Source organism: Podarcis filfolensis (assembly GCF_964270895.1).
Source record: "Podarcis filfolensis genome assembly, chromosome: 5".
Lineage (NCBI taxonomy): Eukaryota > Metazoa > Chordata > Lepidosauria > Squamata > Lacertidae > Podarcis > Podarcis filfolensis.
In genome coordinates, this window is record NC_139608.1 from 30,177,540 (window position 1) to 30,198,227 (window position 20,688).

The window sequence follows — 20,688 nt, forward strand, 5'->3', positions numbered from 1 at the left end:
AGTCTCTATGCGGTGGTAGTTTATCTGCTTCCCTTTCGCTGAAGACCTTGCTCAGGTCAGCGTATTGTTTGGGCACCTTCCCTTTGTCCGCCACTTCCGTCCCTGCTAGGGAGGCTTTTGCCCCTTCTGGCACCTTCCCCTCTTTGCAGTGTTCCAGGCAATGTGCTGACCCAAAGGAGACCACTCTCTGATGCCAGCCCACTAGCGGGTCATGCAACGCTAGCCAGCTCATTCCCAAAATGACTGGCGCCCCTCCCAGGGTGGCTACATTGAACGCTATCCTTTCGGTGTGCCTTGCCACCCTCATAACCATTGGGACGGTCTGTAGGCCAACTTCTCCCCCCAACAGCTCCCTCCCATCGATCGTGGTGACCTGCAGGGGGTTGCTTAAAGGGAGTGTCTGTATCTGGTGTTCAGCTGCAAACTCCTTGCTCATAAAATTACAGGAGCTGCCTGAGTCCAACAGCGCTTTGGTCTTTAGTGGGTATCCGTTTGCCAGCTCTAGCAACACCTCTATTACTAGGGCTGGTCTTGGAGGTTCCGGAGTGGGCACTTTTACTGCTCCTTGGCCTGTCTGCAGTGCCCTGACAGTGGCAGACAGGCGTTGGCTTTTACTGGCTCCTGGACTTCCTCCTCCTTCCCCCCAACAGCTCCCGCCATCCCTTGCCATTCCTTTCTTTGCGGGCAGACTCTGGCAAAGTGACCTGGCTGCTGGCAGAGATAACATTTCTTGGCGCTCTTTCCCTCCTTCTTCCTCCCTTCACTGGGATTTGAAACTGCGCGCGCGCGCGCTGTTCCAACTTCCATCGGCTCTCCGGGCGGGAAACTTGGTTCTGGAATCTCTGGAATGCGGAAATCCCTCCAATGCTCTCCTTTCCCCTCCCGCTTCTCCAAGGCTCTTGCCTCCTGGCGCGCTCCAATGGTCAGCGCTGATTTGGTCAGCTGGTCCATAGACTCTGCCCTGGGCGCCCGGGAAAGTTCGTCTTTCACCGCCGAAGAAAGCCCCTCTTCAAAGAGCATTTGAATGGGTTCCGCCGATAGGTCCCACCCCAATTTATGTATCAACATTGTAAACTCAGTCCAGTACTCACGAACCGATCGGCTCCCCTGTTTGCAAGCCATCAATTGTCTGCGCACCAGTCCCTGTTCAATCTCGCTGGAAAACATCAAATCCATGGCGCGAAAAAACTTCCTCGCGTCCTTCAGCAAGTCACTATTCCCTGCCATCAGGGGCCTGACCCAGTCTCTCGCCCCTCCTTCGAGATGGCCAATCACAAACGCCACTCGCAATGCCTCATCGGGAAAGTCGTTAAACTGCAGTTCGAGAGCATACTGCATCTCTGTCCTAAAGGCTTGGTAGTTCCTGGGGTCCCCCCAAACTTCTGCACCATTCCTGGCATCTTTCTTGCTAGTGTAGCGCCTTTTGCCTTTTCTGCATCCTGCGCCCTCCTTTCTTCTAGCCTCGCCGTTTGCATTGCTAGCTGGAGTTCCAACACTCTGTACCTTTCTTCCAGACTTGGACTTTCTCCAGCTCCTGCTGCTCCTCCAGCTCCGGCTGGGTTGCTCATGATGCCTCTCTGCACAAGCTGCTTTCAGGGACTGTCTGATTGCTGTGATGGGATGGTGAGCTGCTTGTGCGTAAAATCCTGATCCCTCAGAGTTTGGCTAAGTTCCCAAACCTCTGTCTGTGATGGAGCTCCTTAAGCATGGCTCCATCAATCGCTCGTTGAATCGGACAGTGGGCGTTTATGGAACTTCTTCCAGCATAAAAGCTCCTTAACGGAAACGCGTCTTCTGGACTCTCGGCGTGACAGTTTCCGCCGAGGAGTGGGTGTTCCTACGGGAGGTCCTGAAACCTCCCCACTGTTCTCGCTTGAAATGTCTCTGAGCCCTCCCTCCGACTCACTTTCCCTTGGAACTCTACTTCTCCCCCTGCTGGTCCCCTCCTCCGCTGAGTGGTCTCTCTCATCCTCCATGAGCCCTTTCACCTCCTTCGTCTCAGATGACAGTTCCCTGACATTAAGCATATGTTTTTTTCCTTTTTTTGTCCTGGGAATGAAACACATCTGTTAGAAGCAGCAGTATTATGTTTTACGTTTGTTTAAATAATATCATGCTGCTACAACCGCAGGGTGATACTCTGGGAATGTTCAGGGATGCAGGAGAGGATATATTGTTTGATTATATCCTTATCCAACTTGTGTTAACAAGTTCCACAATTTCAGCAGAGTAACATTCCCCTCTTTTAAATTTGCAGCGGGTGCATTTTGCTCAGGCTCGCTAAAGCCTCTATAATAACTGTTCTGGTATTTCCCCCTTATTCCCTCATAAAATATAAGACACGACAGTCTTCTATAAAAGTATAAAAAGAGTTTACTCACATTCTGTTCACAATCAGATCCCAGAAGGCAGACTTAGCTTAGAAAAGTAACATACACTTGGAAACTATTCCATAAGAAGACAGTCCCTTTGTCCTCTTTTGGCTGGAAGCCAAGAGGGCATCTTTGGCTAAGCAGTTGTTGCTTCTTTGATGCATGTGGTGAAAGAGAGAGAGATGGCTGCCCTGCCCTGTGGTTTTGTCATTATCTGCACAGGTGAGGCCACACCCACCTCTAGTCACATGCAGAGGAAGTCTGTCCCAGCCCAGAAGGAAACAGGAAGTTTACCTGCTGGCTGGACAATCATTCCTCCCCATGCGCAAACATGTTCACTCTAGGAATATTGTACTTGACTGCTCCTGTGTTTCACATCCCACAGATACCTTGCAGTAACTGTTTAGGAAAGAAATGTAAATATTTCTGCTTTATTTGTTTTAGACGGATAGTCATCTGAGGCATTATCTACACATTATTGAAAATGAACCCCTTTACCCAGTTATCTATGATAGGAATGGTGTTGTGCTTTCAATGCCACCGATAATTAATGGTAAGATTGTGCTTTTCTTATTTTGTGTTTATTTAGTATTGTCTATCTGCTACCTCATGACTTTCTTCTTCTGTTAGGGTCTGGTGAAGTTCATTATTTTGCTTATACCAATACAGTTATGATATTACCTCTTTGCTAAAATCTGTGTTGCATAGTAACCTTTTCTGTTGTTGAGAGTGTTTTTAATCTATTCTCACGGTCTGATTCTCTCAAATCTATACTAAAAGAAGAATATTAGCTCTGTTTTAAAAGTGTAGAAATCTGAGAAAATGAAATGTAGATTGTAAATGTAACAAAGTGTTGTTCAGAAATGTACATATTACCTCAGTATGCCTGTCAGGACCAAATTGTAACTCTAATTTCAGTGTTCAGTTGAGGTGAAGTCTTTGCTGTATGGGGGAAGAAATTGGCAAGGTCTAGAAGCCTGCCCATTTTTTAAATAAAAGCACTCCTGCGGCATCAAAGAACTTCAAATGTCTGTATCTGTTTTTTCCAGGGGACCATACAAAAATAAGTCTTAACACCAGAAATGTGTTCATTGAATGCACAGCCACAGATCTTACCAAGGTAAATAAGCTTGATAAAGCAGCAAGATGCTGAACAGTATAATTCTGCTGAAAGTATAATTCTGATTTGCAAAGTAAATTGGAAATGGTTCATCTTTGAAGCTGACCTAAGCTGCTAGCATACATTAATCTCTAGAAATATATATTTGGCAAAGTCCATATGAGAGTTTAGGATGGTGTTTTACAGAGTCACCAGATCCTACAATCTCATAGTTCTTGGGCTGATTGTTCCTCTGGACATTTAATTTTAGAGCGATAATCCACTTGATGCTCTCGTCTGCCAGCCACAGGCATCTACTCACTTCATCTTCAGGAAAATCTGTTGACTTCAACCAATGGGATTGGGTTGGGTAACTCTTTATTGCCTCACTTTTTGGGGTTGAGGGGAGCAGTTAGTTTTAAAAGGCGATACACTGCTTTAGTATCTTATTGTGAGCTAACATTGTAGTCTTGTATTTTAAATATGTACATGAAACTAAACAGTATATATATAATCTTTCTTAAAGGCGAAGATTGTCCTTGACATCCTTGTCACAATGTTCAGTGAATACTGTCAGAAGCCATTCACGTGAGTTAACCTTTTAAAAAAATATACATATATATATTTTGTATTAAGTTTCTTTTCTCATAACAAATAACCAAATAACATTATTAAACAAACATTTTCCAATTTTCTCCCTCCCTGTTGACTTCCCTCAACTACCATTTCTGGTTTGTTACATCAAGTGATACATTCTGCTGTTTGTATACAATAATATGTTTATTTAAATCCAGCCAACAAGACCATTTCTTCTTCTTGTTTTTGCAAATATATTGTAAAAGGTTCCCATTCTTTTTCAAAGTCACTATTGTCCTTTTCACGCAATTTGTCTGTTAACTTGGATAGTTCTGCATAGTTCATCAACTTTTCTTGCCATTGTGCTTTTTATGGTACTTCTCCAGTCTTCCAGTTTTGAGGTATTAAGATGCTTGCCGCTGTTGTCACGTACATAAATAGATTCCGTTTTTCTTTCAACAATTCTTGTCCTAAAATACCTAAGAGAAAAGCTTCTGGTTTTTTAACAAATGTAATCTTAAACATTTTTTAAATTCATTATATATCATTTCCCAAAAGTTTTTAATGATTCTGCAATCCCACCACATACGATAAAATGTACCTTCCCCTTCCTTACATCTCTGACAGTTTTTTTGTTCTGTTCTATACATTTTTGCCAGTTTTACTGGTGTAATGTACCATCTATACATCAGTTTCATGTAATTCTCTTTCAACAATATACAATTCGTAAATTTCAAATTCACTTTCCAATGTCTTATCCAGTCTTCAGATTGTATATCATGACCTAAATCCTGTGCCCATTTAATCATTACTGATTTGACTTCACATGAGTTAACCTTAGCACTTAAAATCAAAACCAAAAATGTTCATGTCTTCTGTATCCCGCATGTTGAACATTGTTTGCTTTTCCCTCCTCCAGTGTTGAAGCAGCAGAAGTAACTTACCCTAATGGAAAAAGCTACAATTTTCCAGTGAGTATTGCAGAAGTGATGTAACCGGAGCTTTGTTTTCATAAATGCAAACTAATAAATACACATTGATGGACCCACTTTTTGAAAAGAGTCATAAGACAGGGTGTATTTTCTCTTTCCTGGCTTGCATGTCTGCTGCAGAGCACTTTGGGTATCAACCCTTGTTGGTTCCCTTGCACTTCATAGAGTTCTTTTACTGGGTAATGTTTCAACTATTTCCCCAAAACTGTCCCACTTACCATCTTCAAGTGCAGTGCCAGCCCGATACGCTTTGCTACCTGAAGTGGAGCCTAAATATTTCCCTACAAGGGCCAGCACTTTAAAATGACCTGTTGCACCAGCCTGTGTATTCTGCCACTCTCACCCCAACCTTCATCCTTCCCCCTCAAGCAGCTTGCTTCACTCTGTCCAGGTAGGCTTTCTGGTCTTCCGCCAACATGCTCTGGATTGTTCTTCTGGGTGCTGAGTGGCACATAAATCCCCTGTAGGTTTTTAATTATGTATGTAGGAGAGTGATACACTTAGAGAGAAAATCGATTTCTATACTTAAAACTCCCTCTCTTCTTTGCAGGAGCTGGCTTATCGTCGGGAAAAGATAAAGCCTGAAATACTGAATAAGAAAATTGGAATTAGGTATGCTAAATCTCTTGGCTCTCTTTGAAGGCTGCACATAGTTCCATTGACAGCATTTGTGTCACATTTTTAATGCTTGTTAGGCTTATACATTTTTAGGATCTGGTGAGAATACAGAGAGGTGCTTAAACCCTAGAGATCCATATTTTATTATGATATATAACCCACTTTTTGGATATACAGTTAAATATCAAAATACAACAAAAAAATCCAACTAAAATAAAATAGTAGCAGAATGAAAATTTGTTTGGTAGAGCCACGAATGCCGTAGATACCATTTTATTTAAACTTCAAGTCTGTTGTACATATTAATGAACTCAGTGCGTGATGCTACAGGCTAGAGAACTATCATGATGATGTTACAAAATACCACAGTGCCAACTAGTGCTCTGAATAAATGTTGCACCCACCATTCAGTAATCATTCTCCTTGGATAGTTCTGAATGGATGTGTACTGTTGCTCCAAAGCTGTACCTTTTTATTTGTTGTTGCTGCTGCTTTATTTACATATCACCCTTTGTTAAAACAAAGGAGTGGTTGAACAACATGCATAACCTTAAAATGAGAAACACAGTCTTGATGCATCACTGAAACACAACCATACCAAACCTATATGTTGTTGTTGTTGTTTAGTTATTTAGTTGTGTCCGACTCTTCGTGACCCCCTGGACCAGAGCACGCCAGGCACTCCTGTCTTCCACTGCCTCCCGCAGTTTGGTCATACTCATGTTTGTAGCTTCGAGAACACTGTCCAACCATCTCGTCCTCAGTCGTCCCCTTCTCCTTGTGCCCTCAATCTTTCCCAACATCAGGGTCTTTTCCAGGGAGTCTTCTCATGAGGTGGCCAAAGTATTGGAGCCTCAGCTTCACGATCTGTCCTTCCAGTGAACACTCAGAGCTAATTTCCTTAAGAATGGATGCGTTTGATCTTCTTGCAGTCCATGGGACTCTCAAGAGTCTCCTCCAGCACCATAATTCAAAAGCATCAATTCTTCGGCGATCAGCCTTCTTTATGGTCCAGCTCTCACTTCCATACATCACTACCGGGAAAACCATGGCTTTAACTATACGGACTTTTGTTGGCAAGGTGATGTCTCTGCTTTTTAAGATGCTGTCTAAGTTTGCCATCACCTTTCTCCCAAGGAGCAGGCCCAAACCTATATAGCATCCCGTAAAAACATTCTAAGGTGCCATGTACCATATCATGATATTCCAAAGCACTTGCCATGTGTCATGTTAGTGGAACTCATTTGGGGACAGAAATGCAAGGTATAGTTTTCCTCATCGGGAGGAGCAAAGACAAACACTTGACAATGAAGCCAAGTATGGACCCATCCTGTCAGAATCAGGGGGTCAAAAGGCCAGCTGGCTCGGCCCCAGCTGGAGCATCTCCCCTCAGCCTTGCCGATGCGGAGATTCATTGACCTCTGCTCTGATGTACATCAGTGACTCAAGCTTGCAGACTTGAGCACACTTTACTCAGTGTGAACTGCGCAACAGAAGAGGCTTGAGGCTGTAGGCACATACTGAACTACGCATTTATTATACATAAATCAGGACAAAGAAAACATGGTATCTCTCCTTGCTGTCTTCTCGGAGAGAGACTAAAAACAAAAGCAATACAGAGTGGAAGTTCCGCTCACACAAGCAACATGTGACAGGTAAAAAACCCATGTCTGCAGCAATGGGTGGAATGGAATCCCAACACATCCAACATTCTCTACTTGTATTACTGTTCCACTGAAATACTTCTTTAGCTATAGCATCGCTACCAGGAAATCTGTCACTCAGTAGTGGCTCTATTTGTGGAAGGCTTTCCCCACCCTGGCACCTTCATTATACACCTTCAGGTGCCAGGCAGAAACGTTTCTCTTCAACCAGGCCTTTGGCTGATTAACATCCTATACCCTTTTAAATGTCAAATATCTTTAATACGGTCAGTGACCAGGAAGTAATTTATAAAAATATGACATTAAAAGTAGTATTGTGCTACAAATAACAGTAGAAATATGGCCAATTCACAGAATTGGTGCTTATATTTATGACCAGGTTTCGACTTTTAAAGTTTTAAAATTCAATTCAGGTGTCGCTACTGTTTATTATCGTTCCTTCGATGTTTACAATTTGAACTCCATCGTTGACGTCATTGCTCGTCTTATTCTTGTTGCAATGTAGCAGTACTTTGCCACGGACCTGTTAATTTCGGGCTCTTTGTCAGCTAAGAGGTGTCTGATATAGGTGTCGTCTGTACTGCGAGGTATTTTCCTCAGAATCGGTTCGATCAGCTCTTTTCTTGAGTCTCGATATAATGGGCAGTATAAGATGACATGCCCAATGGTTTCGATTTCGTTGCTGTTACAGGGACATAATCTTTGTTCGATCGGTATTTTATTGTATCTTCCCTCTAGAAGAGCTGAAGGGAGAGCGTTAAAGCGGGCCCTGGAAAATGCCCATCGGTGTTTAGCGTTGTCTAGAACTTTGAGATAGTTTGCTAGATGGGGCCTTTGGGGGTTGTATAAAAGTTTATAAGTTATCGGAAGTTGATTGAAGTCATTTTGGGCTTCAATGTCCCTGAGTCTTTCTTTGATTATGTTCTTGGCCCTTCCCCTTTCTAAACTTAATAGATACTCTGGGGAGAGACCATATGTGGCCAGTTTTCTGAGAGTGCCCTTCAACCAACTAGATTGGAATTTGTCAAGAAGCATCAGGGAAAGTAGTCCAACCGGCGAGTTGTTAAGTCTTAGCCAAGTGCATAAGGTTCTTATCCATACTTTGGCTTTAATGCTGTATAAGCCCGCTTCCAGTCGTAGGGCGGCGTTTAGTTTGCAGGAGTGATCTAAGGAAACCTGATTGTATCTTTTCATATGGGTCTAGATTAGAGAGGGAGACGAGTGGTGCGCCGTATAGTATTTGTGCTGTTGGTTTTGCAACGAATAGTTTAATTGTAGCAGGAATGAAATTTCCTCCCGTTGTACGATGGAATCTTAGGATTGCTGTTGTACTTTTTTGTGCTGTAGAGGAGCTGTAATTTATGTGGGCAGTCTTCTTCCTTGATGCTTGGAATATAACTCCTAGATATTTAAAGCATGTCACTTGTTCAATCTCCTGATTGTCTAAATTCCATCTGTATATTTTCCTTTTGTTAGAGAAAACCATGATTTTTGTTTTTTGGTAGTTCACTGCTAGTTTCTCTTCTCTACAGTATTGGGATAAGCTGTTAAGAGCTCTTTTGAGGCCCATCTGAGTCTGGGACAATATAACCGCATCGTCTGCATAGAGTAGGATAGGCAGTTTTTTGTCTACTAATTTTGGGGCGTGTGTATCCGCTCCTTGTAGGTGGTCTATTAGGGAGTTTATATAGATGTTGAACAAAAAGGGGGCCAAAATGCATCCTTGTTTAACTCCCTTTGTTGTTCTAATGAAATGAGAGAGTTGACCTTCTTGGCTGCATCTTATACGAAGTCGTGTGTTGTTGTACAGTATATATATTAGTAGCAGCAGACGTCGGTCTATGGATGATTTGTTAAGTTTGTCCCAGAGTCGGGTTCTTGGGATGGAGTCAAAGGCTGCTTTAAAATCTACAAATGCTGCAAATAGGTGGTGATTGTGGTGCGACGTGTATTTCTCAGCTAGGTGCTGTAAGATCAGGCAGTGATCCATTGTGGATCTCCCCTGTCTAAATCCTGCCTGTGCATCATCAAGAATCTTCGCTCTTTCTATCCATTCGCACAGTTTCTCGCTGAGGTGTTTAGCGTATAATTTACTTATTATATTCAGGAGGCTTATAGGTCTATAGTTGGAGGGATCGTCCCTCGAGCCTTTCTTGTAAATGGGAATAATGATGGAAGTCCCCCAGTCGTATGGAATCTGTGCAGTTCTATCTATATATGTGAACAGAGAGGCTAGCAAGGGGGCCCACCAGTTCGCATTGGTTTTAAAAAGTTCCGCTGGTATACAGTCAATTCCGGGGGCTTTCCCGTTCTTTAGTTGGTCAATCAGCAGATGAGTCTCTGTTATTGAGACTGCTGGCCATGGCTGTATCTGATCTTCCGGTATGTCTAATGCATAGGACTCATCTCTAGATTCCTCGTAAAGATTATGGAAGTGTGTTTCCCAGGCTTTCATTGATATGCAGCAGGATAGTTGTGATAGGCCCCTATCCGGCTGTACAGCTACGATTCTCCAGAATAATGATGGGTTACTTGATTTGGAGGCCTCTATCAGTTGCTGCCATAATAACTTCATTGCGTATCTTTTCTTTTGTGTCAGGAGTTTTTTCTAACTTCTTTTGGCTTCAAGCATCTTTTGTCTGTTATCCTCTGTTGGATTATCCTTATGGCAGATGAAGGAGTGGATCAATGATTTCTTAGAGGTTATACACTCATGATCGAACCACTCCCTGGAAATTTTCCTATGGTGGGGAGACTTGGAATTCGGTTTTACAACAAACTCTTGAATTTTTTGTATAAGCATTTCATATGTTGTCATCATGTTCAGGGCGCTCTCTTCTATTTCTAAGCACCCTTTCATAATTGCTTTTGAGAGACGGTAGCTCTCCTCAGATTTGTACCAGTTAGATATCTGCTCGCTCACTTGTCCATTCCATCTGATTTTCTTGAGGCCTGTTCCGGGTGTTAGATCTGGTTGATATCTGTGTTGTGGTTTGGGCAGATCAAAGGGTAAATCACACACGAGGGATAAAGGTAGGTGATCACTTTCAGCTCTTGCTGTAATGTTGAATTTTGATATCCTAAGGATCAGGTCCTGGGAAACAATGCAATAATCTATCGTTGACAGTTTGTGTCCTGACCAATATGTATATTGACCAGGATAATCTCCTTGTATAGCCCCATTCAGTAAGTGTAGATTCTATCTGTAGGCCATCTGTGCTAAATGTAGTCCTCCAATGTTGCATGTCTTATCGTAGGATGATCTTGTCATTAGGGGTGGGATAATTTCCATTTCTGGAGGCCATTGGTGAAAATGTGCGTATAGGGCATTGTCGTTGGGGCCCACTCTTGCGTTTAGGTCACCAGCTAGTAATATCATGGCTGACGGGTGTTGTCTCCTCCATTGCACCACGTGGGCTTGCACTTCTTTCCATAGTTGTTCTACTTGTGCCTGCCGTCGACATGTAGGTAAGTATAAGTTTATGCATAGCAGTTTGCTTTGTCCAAAATCTAAAACTGCTGCTACAGACCATTCATCATTGGAGGGTAATTGGGTAATATTAGCTTGTATCTGCGTTGAGAACAGTAAGGCTAAGCCTCCTTTGGGTCTGCCCCCTCTTTGACTAGGTGTTGCTCTTTTTATACATGAGTGGTAATTATCCAGGTAGAGCTCGTCTATCGACCAGGTTTCCTGGATGAATAGGATGTCAAATTTAGTGAGGAAGTCCATTAGATTGGGATCTTTGCTTTTAGCTCCCCACCCTGCGATGTTCCACGTACAGGTGGTCAGCTTGTGATTTTTGATTGTCAGACATCTCAAGGGACAGTCAAACTTAGGTTTATGGCCAATTTGGAATTTATCATTCATTATGTCCCTTTTGGGGTGTGTAGTGGGACATTTTGGCACGGCGTGTACTTGGACATATTTTAGTGTCCCGGAGGGGCATTCTTTCCTCGTGACCTTGTTTCAGTCATCTGTGTGAATGGTGTCTAGGGCTCCTAGGTTGTCCACAAAGATTGAACCGTTCTTGCCTGGTGGTACCGCTATTTCCGCTTGATGTGTTATTGTTTTCTTTGTTATAGGTGGTTCCGTAGGTCCGAGTTCCTCTGGCGATAGGAATAGCCTTAGTATTCACTCACTGTTGGATAAAGGTTTTGTGGTATAAGTTGCATAGTTAAATGCCCTGGTGACGGGTGTGGCTAGGAGTGTAATAGATTTCCTTATGGATGCTAATCTTTCAATTAGTGCGTCCTGAGCTTTATGTATTTGTTCAATAGTTGCTATGAAGTGGTTTTCCTTCTCTATGCTGGAGCTTTCGTCTGGTACGTGATTTGGGGATAGGGTTTTTGGTCTTTTAGCCAGCTGGTTTGGGGCTTTATCTGCCTCTAGTTGAAGCATCTTACAGTTCTCGTCCATCATAGACATTGTCGGCTTTATTTTTATCTTATCAGTCTTGATTGTTTCGATGAGAGGAATGGGAGTACCGGACACTTCGAATAGGCGAGTCACCTGCAATCCAACCCTTTGTAGCTTGTCCTTATTGTCTGAAACTAGTTTGGTTGTGTGCCAGTCTCTGAATGTTACCACAACTCTGTTTAGGTCCTTGTCTGATGGCAGAAATTTAACATTAATGATGTTTTCTGCTGGGACGAACCCTCTAATGGCTAATTCAGTTTTCTTGAGAATATAGATTCTCTGTTGTGCTGGGGAAAGGAGATCTTTGTGCATGTATACAGGTAGGATGATAAGTTTTTGTTTATTTAGAATTAGATTTCTGCGAGAGTATGTTGTTTTAAGAGGTCGTTTCTTGCTTAGGGATCGGGTTTTCCCTTGGTTTTCCCGCGGTTCCATTCGGGAGCGCTAGTTGCTCTGTTGAATTATGAAGCCTAGCCTTATGGAGTTCCTCTGTTGAATTGAAAAGCCCAGCCTTATGGAGGTTTTTATTTGGGCTTGGGCTTCGACTTTTATCAAGGGGTGGCAGAACTGGGTTAGCTGGGCTCGTTGGATTTGAATTCTCTAATAGCTTAAATAGTCTTGTGAAGTTCGTTTTCTTTGTTCGAGATGGGAGCTTTGTCTTCCTTCCCATTTTTACGTTCTTGGGCTTCTTCTCTTTATTCCTGGGACACTTCCCCTTTAAGAGGGGTTTCTTAGGGTCAATTAAGTTTCCCTTCTGGTTTGCTTTGGTCCTAGATGTTTTCCTTATTTCCACATCATGTCGGGTTTTATTTTCCTTAATGCTGTTATCGTTTGGTGTGCTAGAGAGAACTTTATATGAATGCAGGTTGTCTATTCTCCTAGTTATTTCAGTCAGGGTGGTAAGTAGGCCCAAGCATTCTGAGAGGAAGTCTTTGATGTGTCCCAGTTCTCTGCCTATCTGCAACTTCTGTTCATTTAACAGATCATTATATAGCCCTGTTAGTGTGTAGGGGAGGCATTCCAAGTCCAGATATTGGGCTCTTGTGTCCTCCAGGTCCTCATTCGTCACAGTGTGAAACCCTATCTTCTCCCCGGGCCTGGGTCTTTGGGAGGGCTCATCTGTCTTAATTACTGGGTTTTCCTCTTGTGGCTCTTGTTCCTGCTCCAGCCCCGGTTGATTCACTGAGGTTTCATCTTCTATGGCAGCCACCCCTTCTTCCTTCTTCTCCCACCCCTTCTTCGTCTGTTTCCATAGGCTCCCCGTACCTGGTGCGGTCTATGGACCATTCGTGGGGGTGTCGTTTGTCAGCATTATTTATTTTGTCTGTTTTCGGTTTAAAATATTGTGAGATTTTCACCTGCCTTCCTCTTGTAGAGGGTTCAGCCGCTTTGGTGAGGGGGATTCCCAGCTCTTTATAGCTCTGTCTTGTGAACACCATTCTCTAAGTTAAAAGCTTCCCTTATTGGGCACTTTATTGTAGAAATAAAGGTAGAGGTAAAGTTTGGAAAACCAGTATCCAGGCTGTTGGATCAGGGAGCCTCCCTACCTTTCCCTCTTTAAGCCTTAACTTGGGGCGGGAGGGTATTCATGGGGGAGTTCTTGGACTTGTCGAAGTTAGGCTCAATGGAGTTCAGCGGTTTCCTCTGCTTCTTTGGCTGTATTTCAAGCCAAGCCGTCGTCCGGGAGTGTAGCAGTATCATTAAACAGTGCGACGGTAAAACAATAAATAAGCAATAAAACAATAAAAGAATAAACTAATTAAAACGAGGCGACAAGACAGACAGCCAATAGTCTTTAAGGTCCTTTAAGGTCCTTAAGGTGCAGTTTTGAGGTCTTGAAGAGGCTAAAACTAATAAAAACGCTTAGTTGAAGTCGGAGGCTCTAATTAGGCTGCTACCTCCGTCGCCATCTTGGCACACCCCCTTCACCCAAATGTGTTTGTGGAAGGAGGTGAGGAAGCAGGGGTATTTGTTTGCGGGGGTGGGTTTGTTCTTGTTTCTATTATGTATTTTGTATTTTTATATTGTATTTTTATGTTGTGAACTACCCTGAGATCTATGGATGAAGGGCAATATTCAAATTAAATAAACTAATTAAAGGCCAATCATCTCCCATATGTCAGTGCTCGGATTCAGGGGCACATGATCTCATCCAGCCATGCCGCACCTGAAATCTTAATCTGTACAACAGGAGCTGGGAATTGGATCTGGCTATTGGGCCATGTCCTTCCTTCCCATTTCATTTGCAGGTCAAATTAGTCAACCACCTGGTGTCGCAAGGAGTCCGGCACGGCGCTTTGAAGTCCTGCTGATCAGCTGGTTGATAGTACTGAGCAGGGCTCTTGGCAGATCCCTTTAAAGACTGTCTATGGAGCTCCCCATGGGATTCCAGGGAGCTTGAAGTTGCCACCAGGATCTGCTTTCTTCTGGGATCTGCTGTGTTCCCCTGACCGACAGTGAGAGCAAACCTCTCTTGTTAATGCACAATCGGGAAAACACTTTAAGGCTCGTGGTTTGGATTGGCAGCTGGCATCATATGTGGGTTTGGTTTGGGGGAAATGGCCTTATGGGCAAAATTGGGACCCATGCTAAGGTGTATGTCTCTGTTCTACTGAACTTCTAAAACCTTTTTGCTCCTGCGACGGCTCTCTTCCATTTTGATGACAGTGCCACGAAATTTTGAGCTGTTGGAAATACTTAGGTGTCCAGTTCTAAGGTACTTGGGAGATTGGAGATGTTATGTTGTTTTGTATCACAACATTGGTTTAGATATGGAGGGGACAACCATGTTGCCATTTGAGCCTTTAGTCATCAGATGCCGTGTGCCTTTATTGCCCTTTATTCCTGGGGCTGATGGGAGCTGTTGTCCAAAATCAATGAGAAGACACCAGGATAGGGAACGCTCATTAATTGTATCCAAATATGTGCTGTCTGTCGCAAAGCAGCCTATTCCTATTTTAGGCTGGTTGACCATCTGTCAGGGACATTGAAGTTGCATAGTACCTTTCAACACTGAAAGTACCGTACAACACCATAATTATACACTGCTGCACTGCACCATACAACCCCTGAACTCTTGCCCTCAAGAAGTAAAAATACCAGATAATATAATTCTAGCAGGAGCTTCAGTCAGGAACAGGCACTAGTCATCTTTTACTTAGGCTTCACTTTATTGGATGAAACCAGTCTGTTTGAGATCTGGGACATTTTAATTACTTCACACTTTCTCTTGGGTGCAACTTTTCAAACTCCTATTTGTGTACTTCCTCTCATAAGTGTGAGAGGATAAATGTTGGTGCAAGTTGAGGGGGTAACAATATTTGCTTGAAATGCCAATGCGGGTGTTTGAAAATTATAAGCCAGGTTTTTTATTTTTATTTTTTAAAGAAAATTTAAAGGTCTTAAGGACTTGTTCAACACCAAGTATCATAAGGTTTGCTATTGTGCAGCAAAATACTACTATTTTATCTCCTGGATTGATTTGTGAGTCTTGGCATTTTTTTTAGCTTGATCACTGTGAAAATGAAAGGCAGTGGCTTCAGAATGAAACCATGTGATATTTTCCTTTAAAAATTACTCTTGCTTATGTTTTAGTGAGACTCCATCAAACCTTGCAAAGCTGCTCACCAGGATGTGTTTGAAGTCACACGTCATAGCGAATGGGAACAATATAGAGGTTGAAATCCCTCCTACCAGAGCTGACATTATCCATGCATGTGATATCATAGAAGACGCAGCAATAGCGTATGGCTATAATAACATTCAGATGACTATTCCGAAAACATACACCATAGCTAATCAAGTAAGATTGCACCCTTAAGTAAACAGTCTGTATTGTCAGTTTAAAGGCTAGAAGTATGCCAGAAGGGTTCTTAGAAGAAAACTGCGCCTAAGAATTAAAACAATATTCTGTCATGTCTTCTAGCAATGGGCGTTTACTGTAGCAGGGATACAAAACAGATGCCCAACTCATCTGAGAAACTCCAAAGACCTGCAGTGGATGGGCTTGGGGAGGGGGAGGGCAACGTTTAAACCTGGAGGCCATATTAAATCTCTAACTGGGAACTGCATTTCCTCAGTCAAGGCCAGATGTAGCTGTTTGGGATCACCTTTTTTGAAAAGCCGTTCTCGCAGTCATCTCCATGATATTCATTGAGCTGAAAGATGACAAAATTATTTTCTGTTCCCTCTAGCTTCCTCTCAATAAGCTCACAGAACTTCTGAGACAAGATTTGGCAGCGGCAGGCTTTACCGAAGTGCTCACTTTTTCTCTGGTGCGTGTTAAAGAACTATTTAAGACTGCTATAATCTCAATGAGGATTCAGGCAGCAGCAGTGGTGTATGATCATTTTGTCAGGCTCTGATTTGCTAATGTTTCAGTGTAAACAAATTTCACAGCAGTGAAAAGGAATAGTTCTGCTAGTTTTTAAAGTTCTAAGACCCTGCATGACTTGCCTTAGCCTTCTTAGCCTGCCTCTCTTTCATATCTGCCTGAGCTTATCAGCAGGATGAAGAGAGAAAATGAAAAATAAAGAGCCTTCCTTTTTGGAAGGTTGTGGCCAGTAAGAGAGCAAGCTGGCTATGGCACAAGGATGTTAAGAGTGATTCTGCAGAACTGAGGCCCTGTTGGAAACATCTTTTCTGGAGGGGCAGTAAGTTATGCTGGTCCTGTCCTTCTACATCAAAGAGAGTGGAGCTTGACTGATAGATCTGCCAATACCTGAGCCAAAAGGAACTCCTCAGGCCTAGTCCAATAACGTCTGGAGGGTCATGCGTTCCACACCCCGATCTTACAGAGAACATCTCGCCAGCTCTTAAAACAGCTGCAATGCCCATTTTTAGGCACAGTTCACTGTTAAATATGTTAACTATTGAAGCTGTAAGCAACTTGAGACCTGGCTTTCTGAAGGACCAGCCTTTGTCCTAAAAATCTGTCCAAAACTATATATTCTTCATCAGAGGTTCTCCTTTGAGTTCTGCCACTATTTGAGGGGAGGCAGTTGGTGACCCAAGGGAGGACTTGGTGTGCTGCGCTTGGCATGCTTTACCAGTGAAGCTCACTGGACAAGAAGTTTGATGAATTTCTGGTTCCAGGCAAATGCTTCTTCTATTTTTCCAGTATCTTGAATAGCTAGTTTCCATTGTTGTTTTATGGTTTGGCTGGATTATATTCAGATTTCTTGTGTTTTTAAGATTGCACCGTCTCAGGGGCTTATGCCGGAAAATGGCTAACAAATGTACTAAATTAATAGATAACATAACTAGTTTTGAAATGCAACACTACATGTTCAAATTTAAAAAGTTAAACACAGACCTGCTCAGTTAGATTTAGTGTTGCCAGCCTTCATATTCTGACCATTCCTAGATATTTCTTTTTTGCTATTAGTAATTTTTGAACTTGAGTTATATTGAACTTGGTTGGGTTTAAATTAATTTGTTTCTTTTCATATCAGTGTTCCCAAGAAGACATTGCTAATAAACTGGGAGTTGACATCTCTACAACGAAAGCTGTGCATATAGCAAATCCCAAAACAGCAGAATTTCAGGTGAGGATTATAAATTGAGTTTTAGGCTAGAATACAAAACTGCTTGTTGCCTGTAACTCTAAATGAGTTATGGCCAATGAAAAACTTTTATTTACTGTGGCATATAAGTATGAAATATGTCAATCAGAAGCCGTTCATAGGCCATGTTTTATAGCTAGCATTGTTTGTGGTCAGTCCTGAGTATCTTTTGCTATATTTAATTTCAGTCTTGTATTCTCCAGTTTAATAGTATTGCTTTTTTCCATAGGCAGTTTGTTTTAGATAATTACTACATAGACAAAACAAAAAAAATTTTTTTCTTTCCAGTAGCACCTTAAAGACCAACTAAGTTAGTTCTTGGTATGAGCTTTCGTGTGCATGCACACTTCGTCAGATAGTGCATGCACACGAAAGCTCATACCAAGAACTAACTTAGTTGGTCTTTAAGGTGCTACTGGAAAGAAAAAAATTTTTTTGTTTTGACTATGGCAGACCAACACGGCTACCTATCTGTAACTGGAACTACATAGACAGTCCTGCAAATGTTGGTCTGTGTTGGCGGACTGTAAGAGGCTGGGAATTGCTGAAGTGTAGGGGAGAAATAAGGGAGAAATAAATATATTTACTATTAATGCTGATACTTGATTCTTGTGTATGTTGCCACGTCTTGCTCTCAGTTGGAGATGTTCTTACCCATGGGTAGGCAAACTAAAGCCCGGGGGCCAGATCCGGCTCACTTGCCTTCTAAATCCAGCCCGCGGACAGTCTGGGAATCAGCATGTTTTTACATGAGTAGAATGTGTCCTTTTATTTAAGATGCATCTCTGGATTATTTGTGGGGCATAGGAATTTGTTCATTTTTTTCTTCTTCAAAATATAGTCCGGCCCCTCAAGGTCTGAGGGACAGTGGACCGGCCCCCTGCTGAAAAAGTTTGCTGACCCCTGTTCTTACCTATAGCGACAAGTTTAATATATAAAGTTCCCTATGTGCCCTACAGGTGGCGCGCACTACTCTCTTGCCTGGTCTTCTGAAAACTATTGCTGCTAACAGGAAAATGCCTTTACCTCTGAAACTCTTTGAAATCTCTGACATTGTAGTGAAAGATTCCACCATAGGTAAGATAATCTCAGTAAATGCTAATGTCTTCAGAAATCAAGGGCATGATTGAGTCCCACCTGAGCGCACTGATAGATCTCCTGTTTTCCCTCTGCCATGGGTTCATACATGGGTGTGCTCAGCCAGTGCATCAGGAGGAATGAGAAGTACCATATCCCTGTTCAGCCTTTCCCCTCTGCTTGCTACAGCATAGAGGTATACATTGGAAGGCATGAATAGACTTGCCATGGCCTGTTGCACTAGCTGAGTGCTCTCATGCATCCACATAGGTGCAGAAGGAGAAACAGGGCTCTGTTGAATGCCAGGGAATCCCCTTGCAGGTCGCCACTGTGCTTTTGTGCTAGACTGGATCATACCTCAGTTTTGAAATGTTTTTAGCATATACTTACTCGGTGGGTAAAGTTGATGATTATACAATAGTTCTGTTTTTATTGAAATGTCTCTCTTTTGAATTGATATTTTAAAACATGCGTCCTTTTACTTATTCTATCTGCCATGTTTCAGGAGCCCTATGTAGAGCTTTGCAATTAGATCATTCATGGGTCTTAACTAATCATTTGGAGACCTTGTATAATAACATGGTAAAAAAAAAGATGTGCATCACCCAAATGCAAGTGTCCTATGAAATTTTGTTGCTAGAGGGCAGCGTTTACTAATTTTATTTCTCATTGCGTTTTCTTGGCTCGCAAATTGTATTTAACAGGTTTTTCAGACAGTGCTTTGAAGTCACTACAATACATATGAAATTTATGTTAATATATTTGGCTGGTCCATTTTTTAAAACACAGCAGAATTGTTTTGTGGAATGACGCCATAGTTTTCGAGTCAGTTAGAATGAACTGAGAAAGCTTAGCTTAGATTTGGCAGCAAACACTCTATTTGGTCTGTAATGAATGAACTTCATAATCAAGTGCAATATTTCAAATCTGGATGTCATGAGTGTGTGTGTGAGAGAGAGAGGGAGAGACATCTAGAGCTGTTAGTACTGCCTGGATATGACTCAGACTTTGGCCGAGTTCTCTCTGTGGTAATAAAGCTCTGCCTGGACTGTGTCATTTCAGACTGCAGGTGGAGGTTTAAATTTGTTGTTGTTACAGTATATGCTAGTTGTGTTTTTCATTGCATTTTATATGCTTCGTTCTTCCATTGATGAGGATGAGCCTGAGGCCCTTTGAGGCCTTGTTCAGATCACACTAAACTGTGTATAATTGTGGTGTTTATACACTATAGCAAAAATCACCATGCCAAGGAGAAGGCTAGGCTAAAATACTTTTTCTTGACATGCTAGATTTCTGTGAGTTGGAATGTTCTTTTTTTTTTAAAAAAAAGTCAAAGATTCAGTATTGACAACACTCGCAACTAGTCTGAAGTGGTACAATTCAAGCACAGTTTTGTACTGCAAAAGAACTAAGCCTCAGAAAAGACCTTTTATTTTTGCTTGTTCTTATTTACTTTTATTTAATAAGTTACTACATTCTGTATTTCTCTTTTGATCTACAGATGGTCAGTGTGTAACTGTAAATAAACACTGATACAAAATTGGATTAAAGCGGGCAAGAGCTATAAAATGCCGTCTCTGCAAAGCCAATAATTTTGGTTTCCTCTTTCTTCTCCAGATGTTGGTACAAGAAACCATAGGCATCTTTGTGCTGTCTACTATAACAAAAACCCTGGTTTCGAGATAATTCATGGATTGCTGGATAGAGTCATGCAGCTGCTGAATATCCCACCAAGTAAAGAGAAGGGATATTATATTAAAGCAACTGAAGGTAAGGGAAGCACAGAAAATGCCAGGGACCCTACCTGCATGTAGTTGCTGAACAGGTGGATCAGAGCCTTATATACTGCCTATCTAGTAAAGCAGTTATTTGGAGACAATGACTTGTCTTGTAGTGCAAGCAGAAGGAAGCAGCAATGAATTTCCCACCCCCTCTAGCCCCTTCACCTCCCAAAAAACTCCAGAAGTTTGGGGGAACTCTCCTGAATAGAGAGAGATGGGGGCCACATGGCCATTGAAGAGAGGTAAATTCCCAAAATTGGGGTAAGGAGGCAATGTTCCTCCTGGTCGCTCTGTAGTTCTTCAGTGCAGCGAAGTGATCTTTCTAACAATACAGATGGTAGGTATTTTATCACAAAGGTTGATACAGTGTTGCACCATAATTTTTCTTCTGGAACCTCAGGTGTTTGTGAAGTACAGCTGAGGTTTTTCTTACTTCATACCATGTGAATGAAACATGAGGAGTTGAATGTCCAACGGACAGTAGCATGAGGCCATCCTTTTTTTATCCATAAGAATGAGAGTTCCTAA

The 20,688-nt window shown here is 42.2% G+C and overlaps 1 protein-coding gene across 1 annotated transcript in view; it reads left to right on the forward strand.

The window, feature by feature from the left end:
- Positions 1-20,688, forward strand: part of FARSB (phenylalanyl-tRNA synthetase subunit beta) — a 39,451-nt gene that overhangs the window by 9,017 nt on the left and 9,746 nt on the right. Inside the window, exons 7-16 of the mRNA XM_083613808.1 lie at positions 2,817-2,925; positions 3,422-3,492; positions 3,998-4,059; positions 4,967-5,018; positions 5,590-5,651; positions 15,333-15,540; positions 15,932-16,012; positions 17,192-17,284; positions 18,262-18,379; positions 19,997-20,149. Coding sequence (XP_083469934.1) covers positions 2,817-2,925; positions 3,422-3,492; positions 3,998-4,059; positions 4,967-5,018; positions 5,590-5,651; positions 15,333-15,540; positions 15,932-16,012; positions 17,192-17,284; positions 18,262-18,379; positions 19,997-20,149 — 1,009 coding nt within the window. The remainder of the gene's footprint in view (positions 1-2,816; positions 2,926-3,421; positions 3,493-3,997; positions 4,060-4,966; positions 5,019-5,589; positions 5,652-15,332; positions 15,541-15,931; positions 16,013-17,191; positions 17,285-18,261; positions 18,380-19,996; positions 20,150-20,688) is intronic.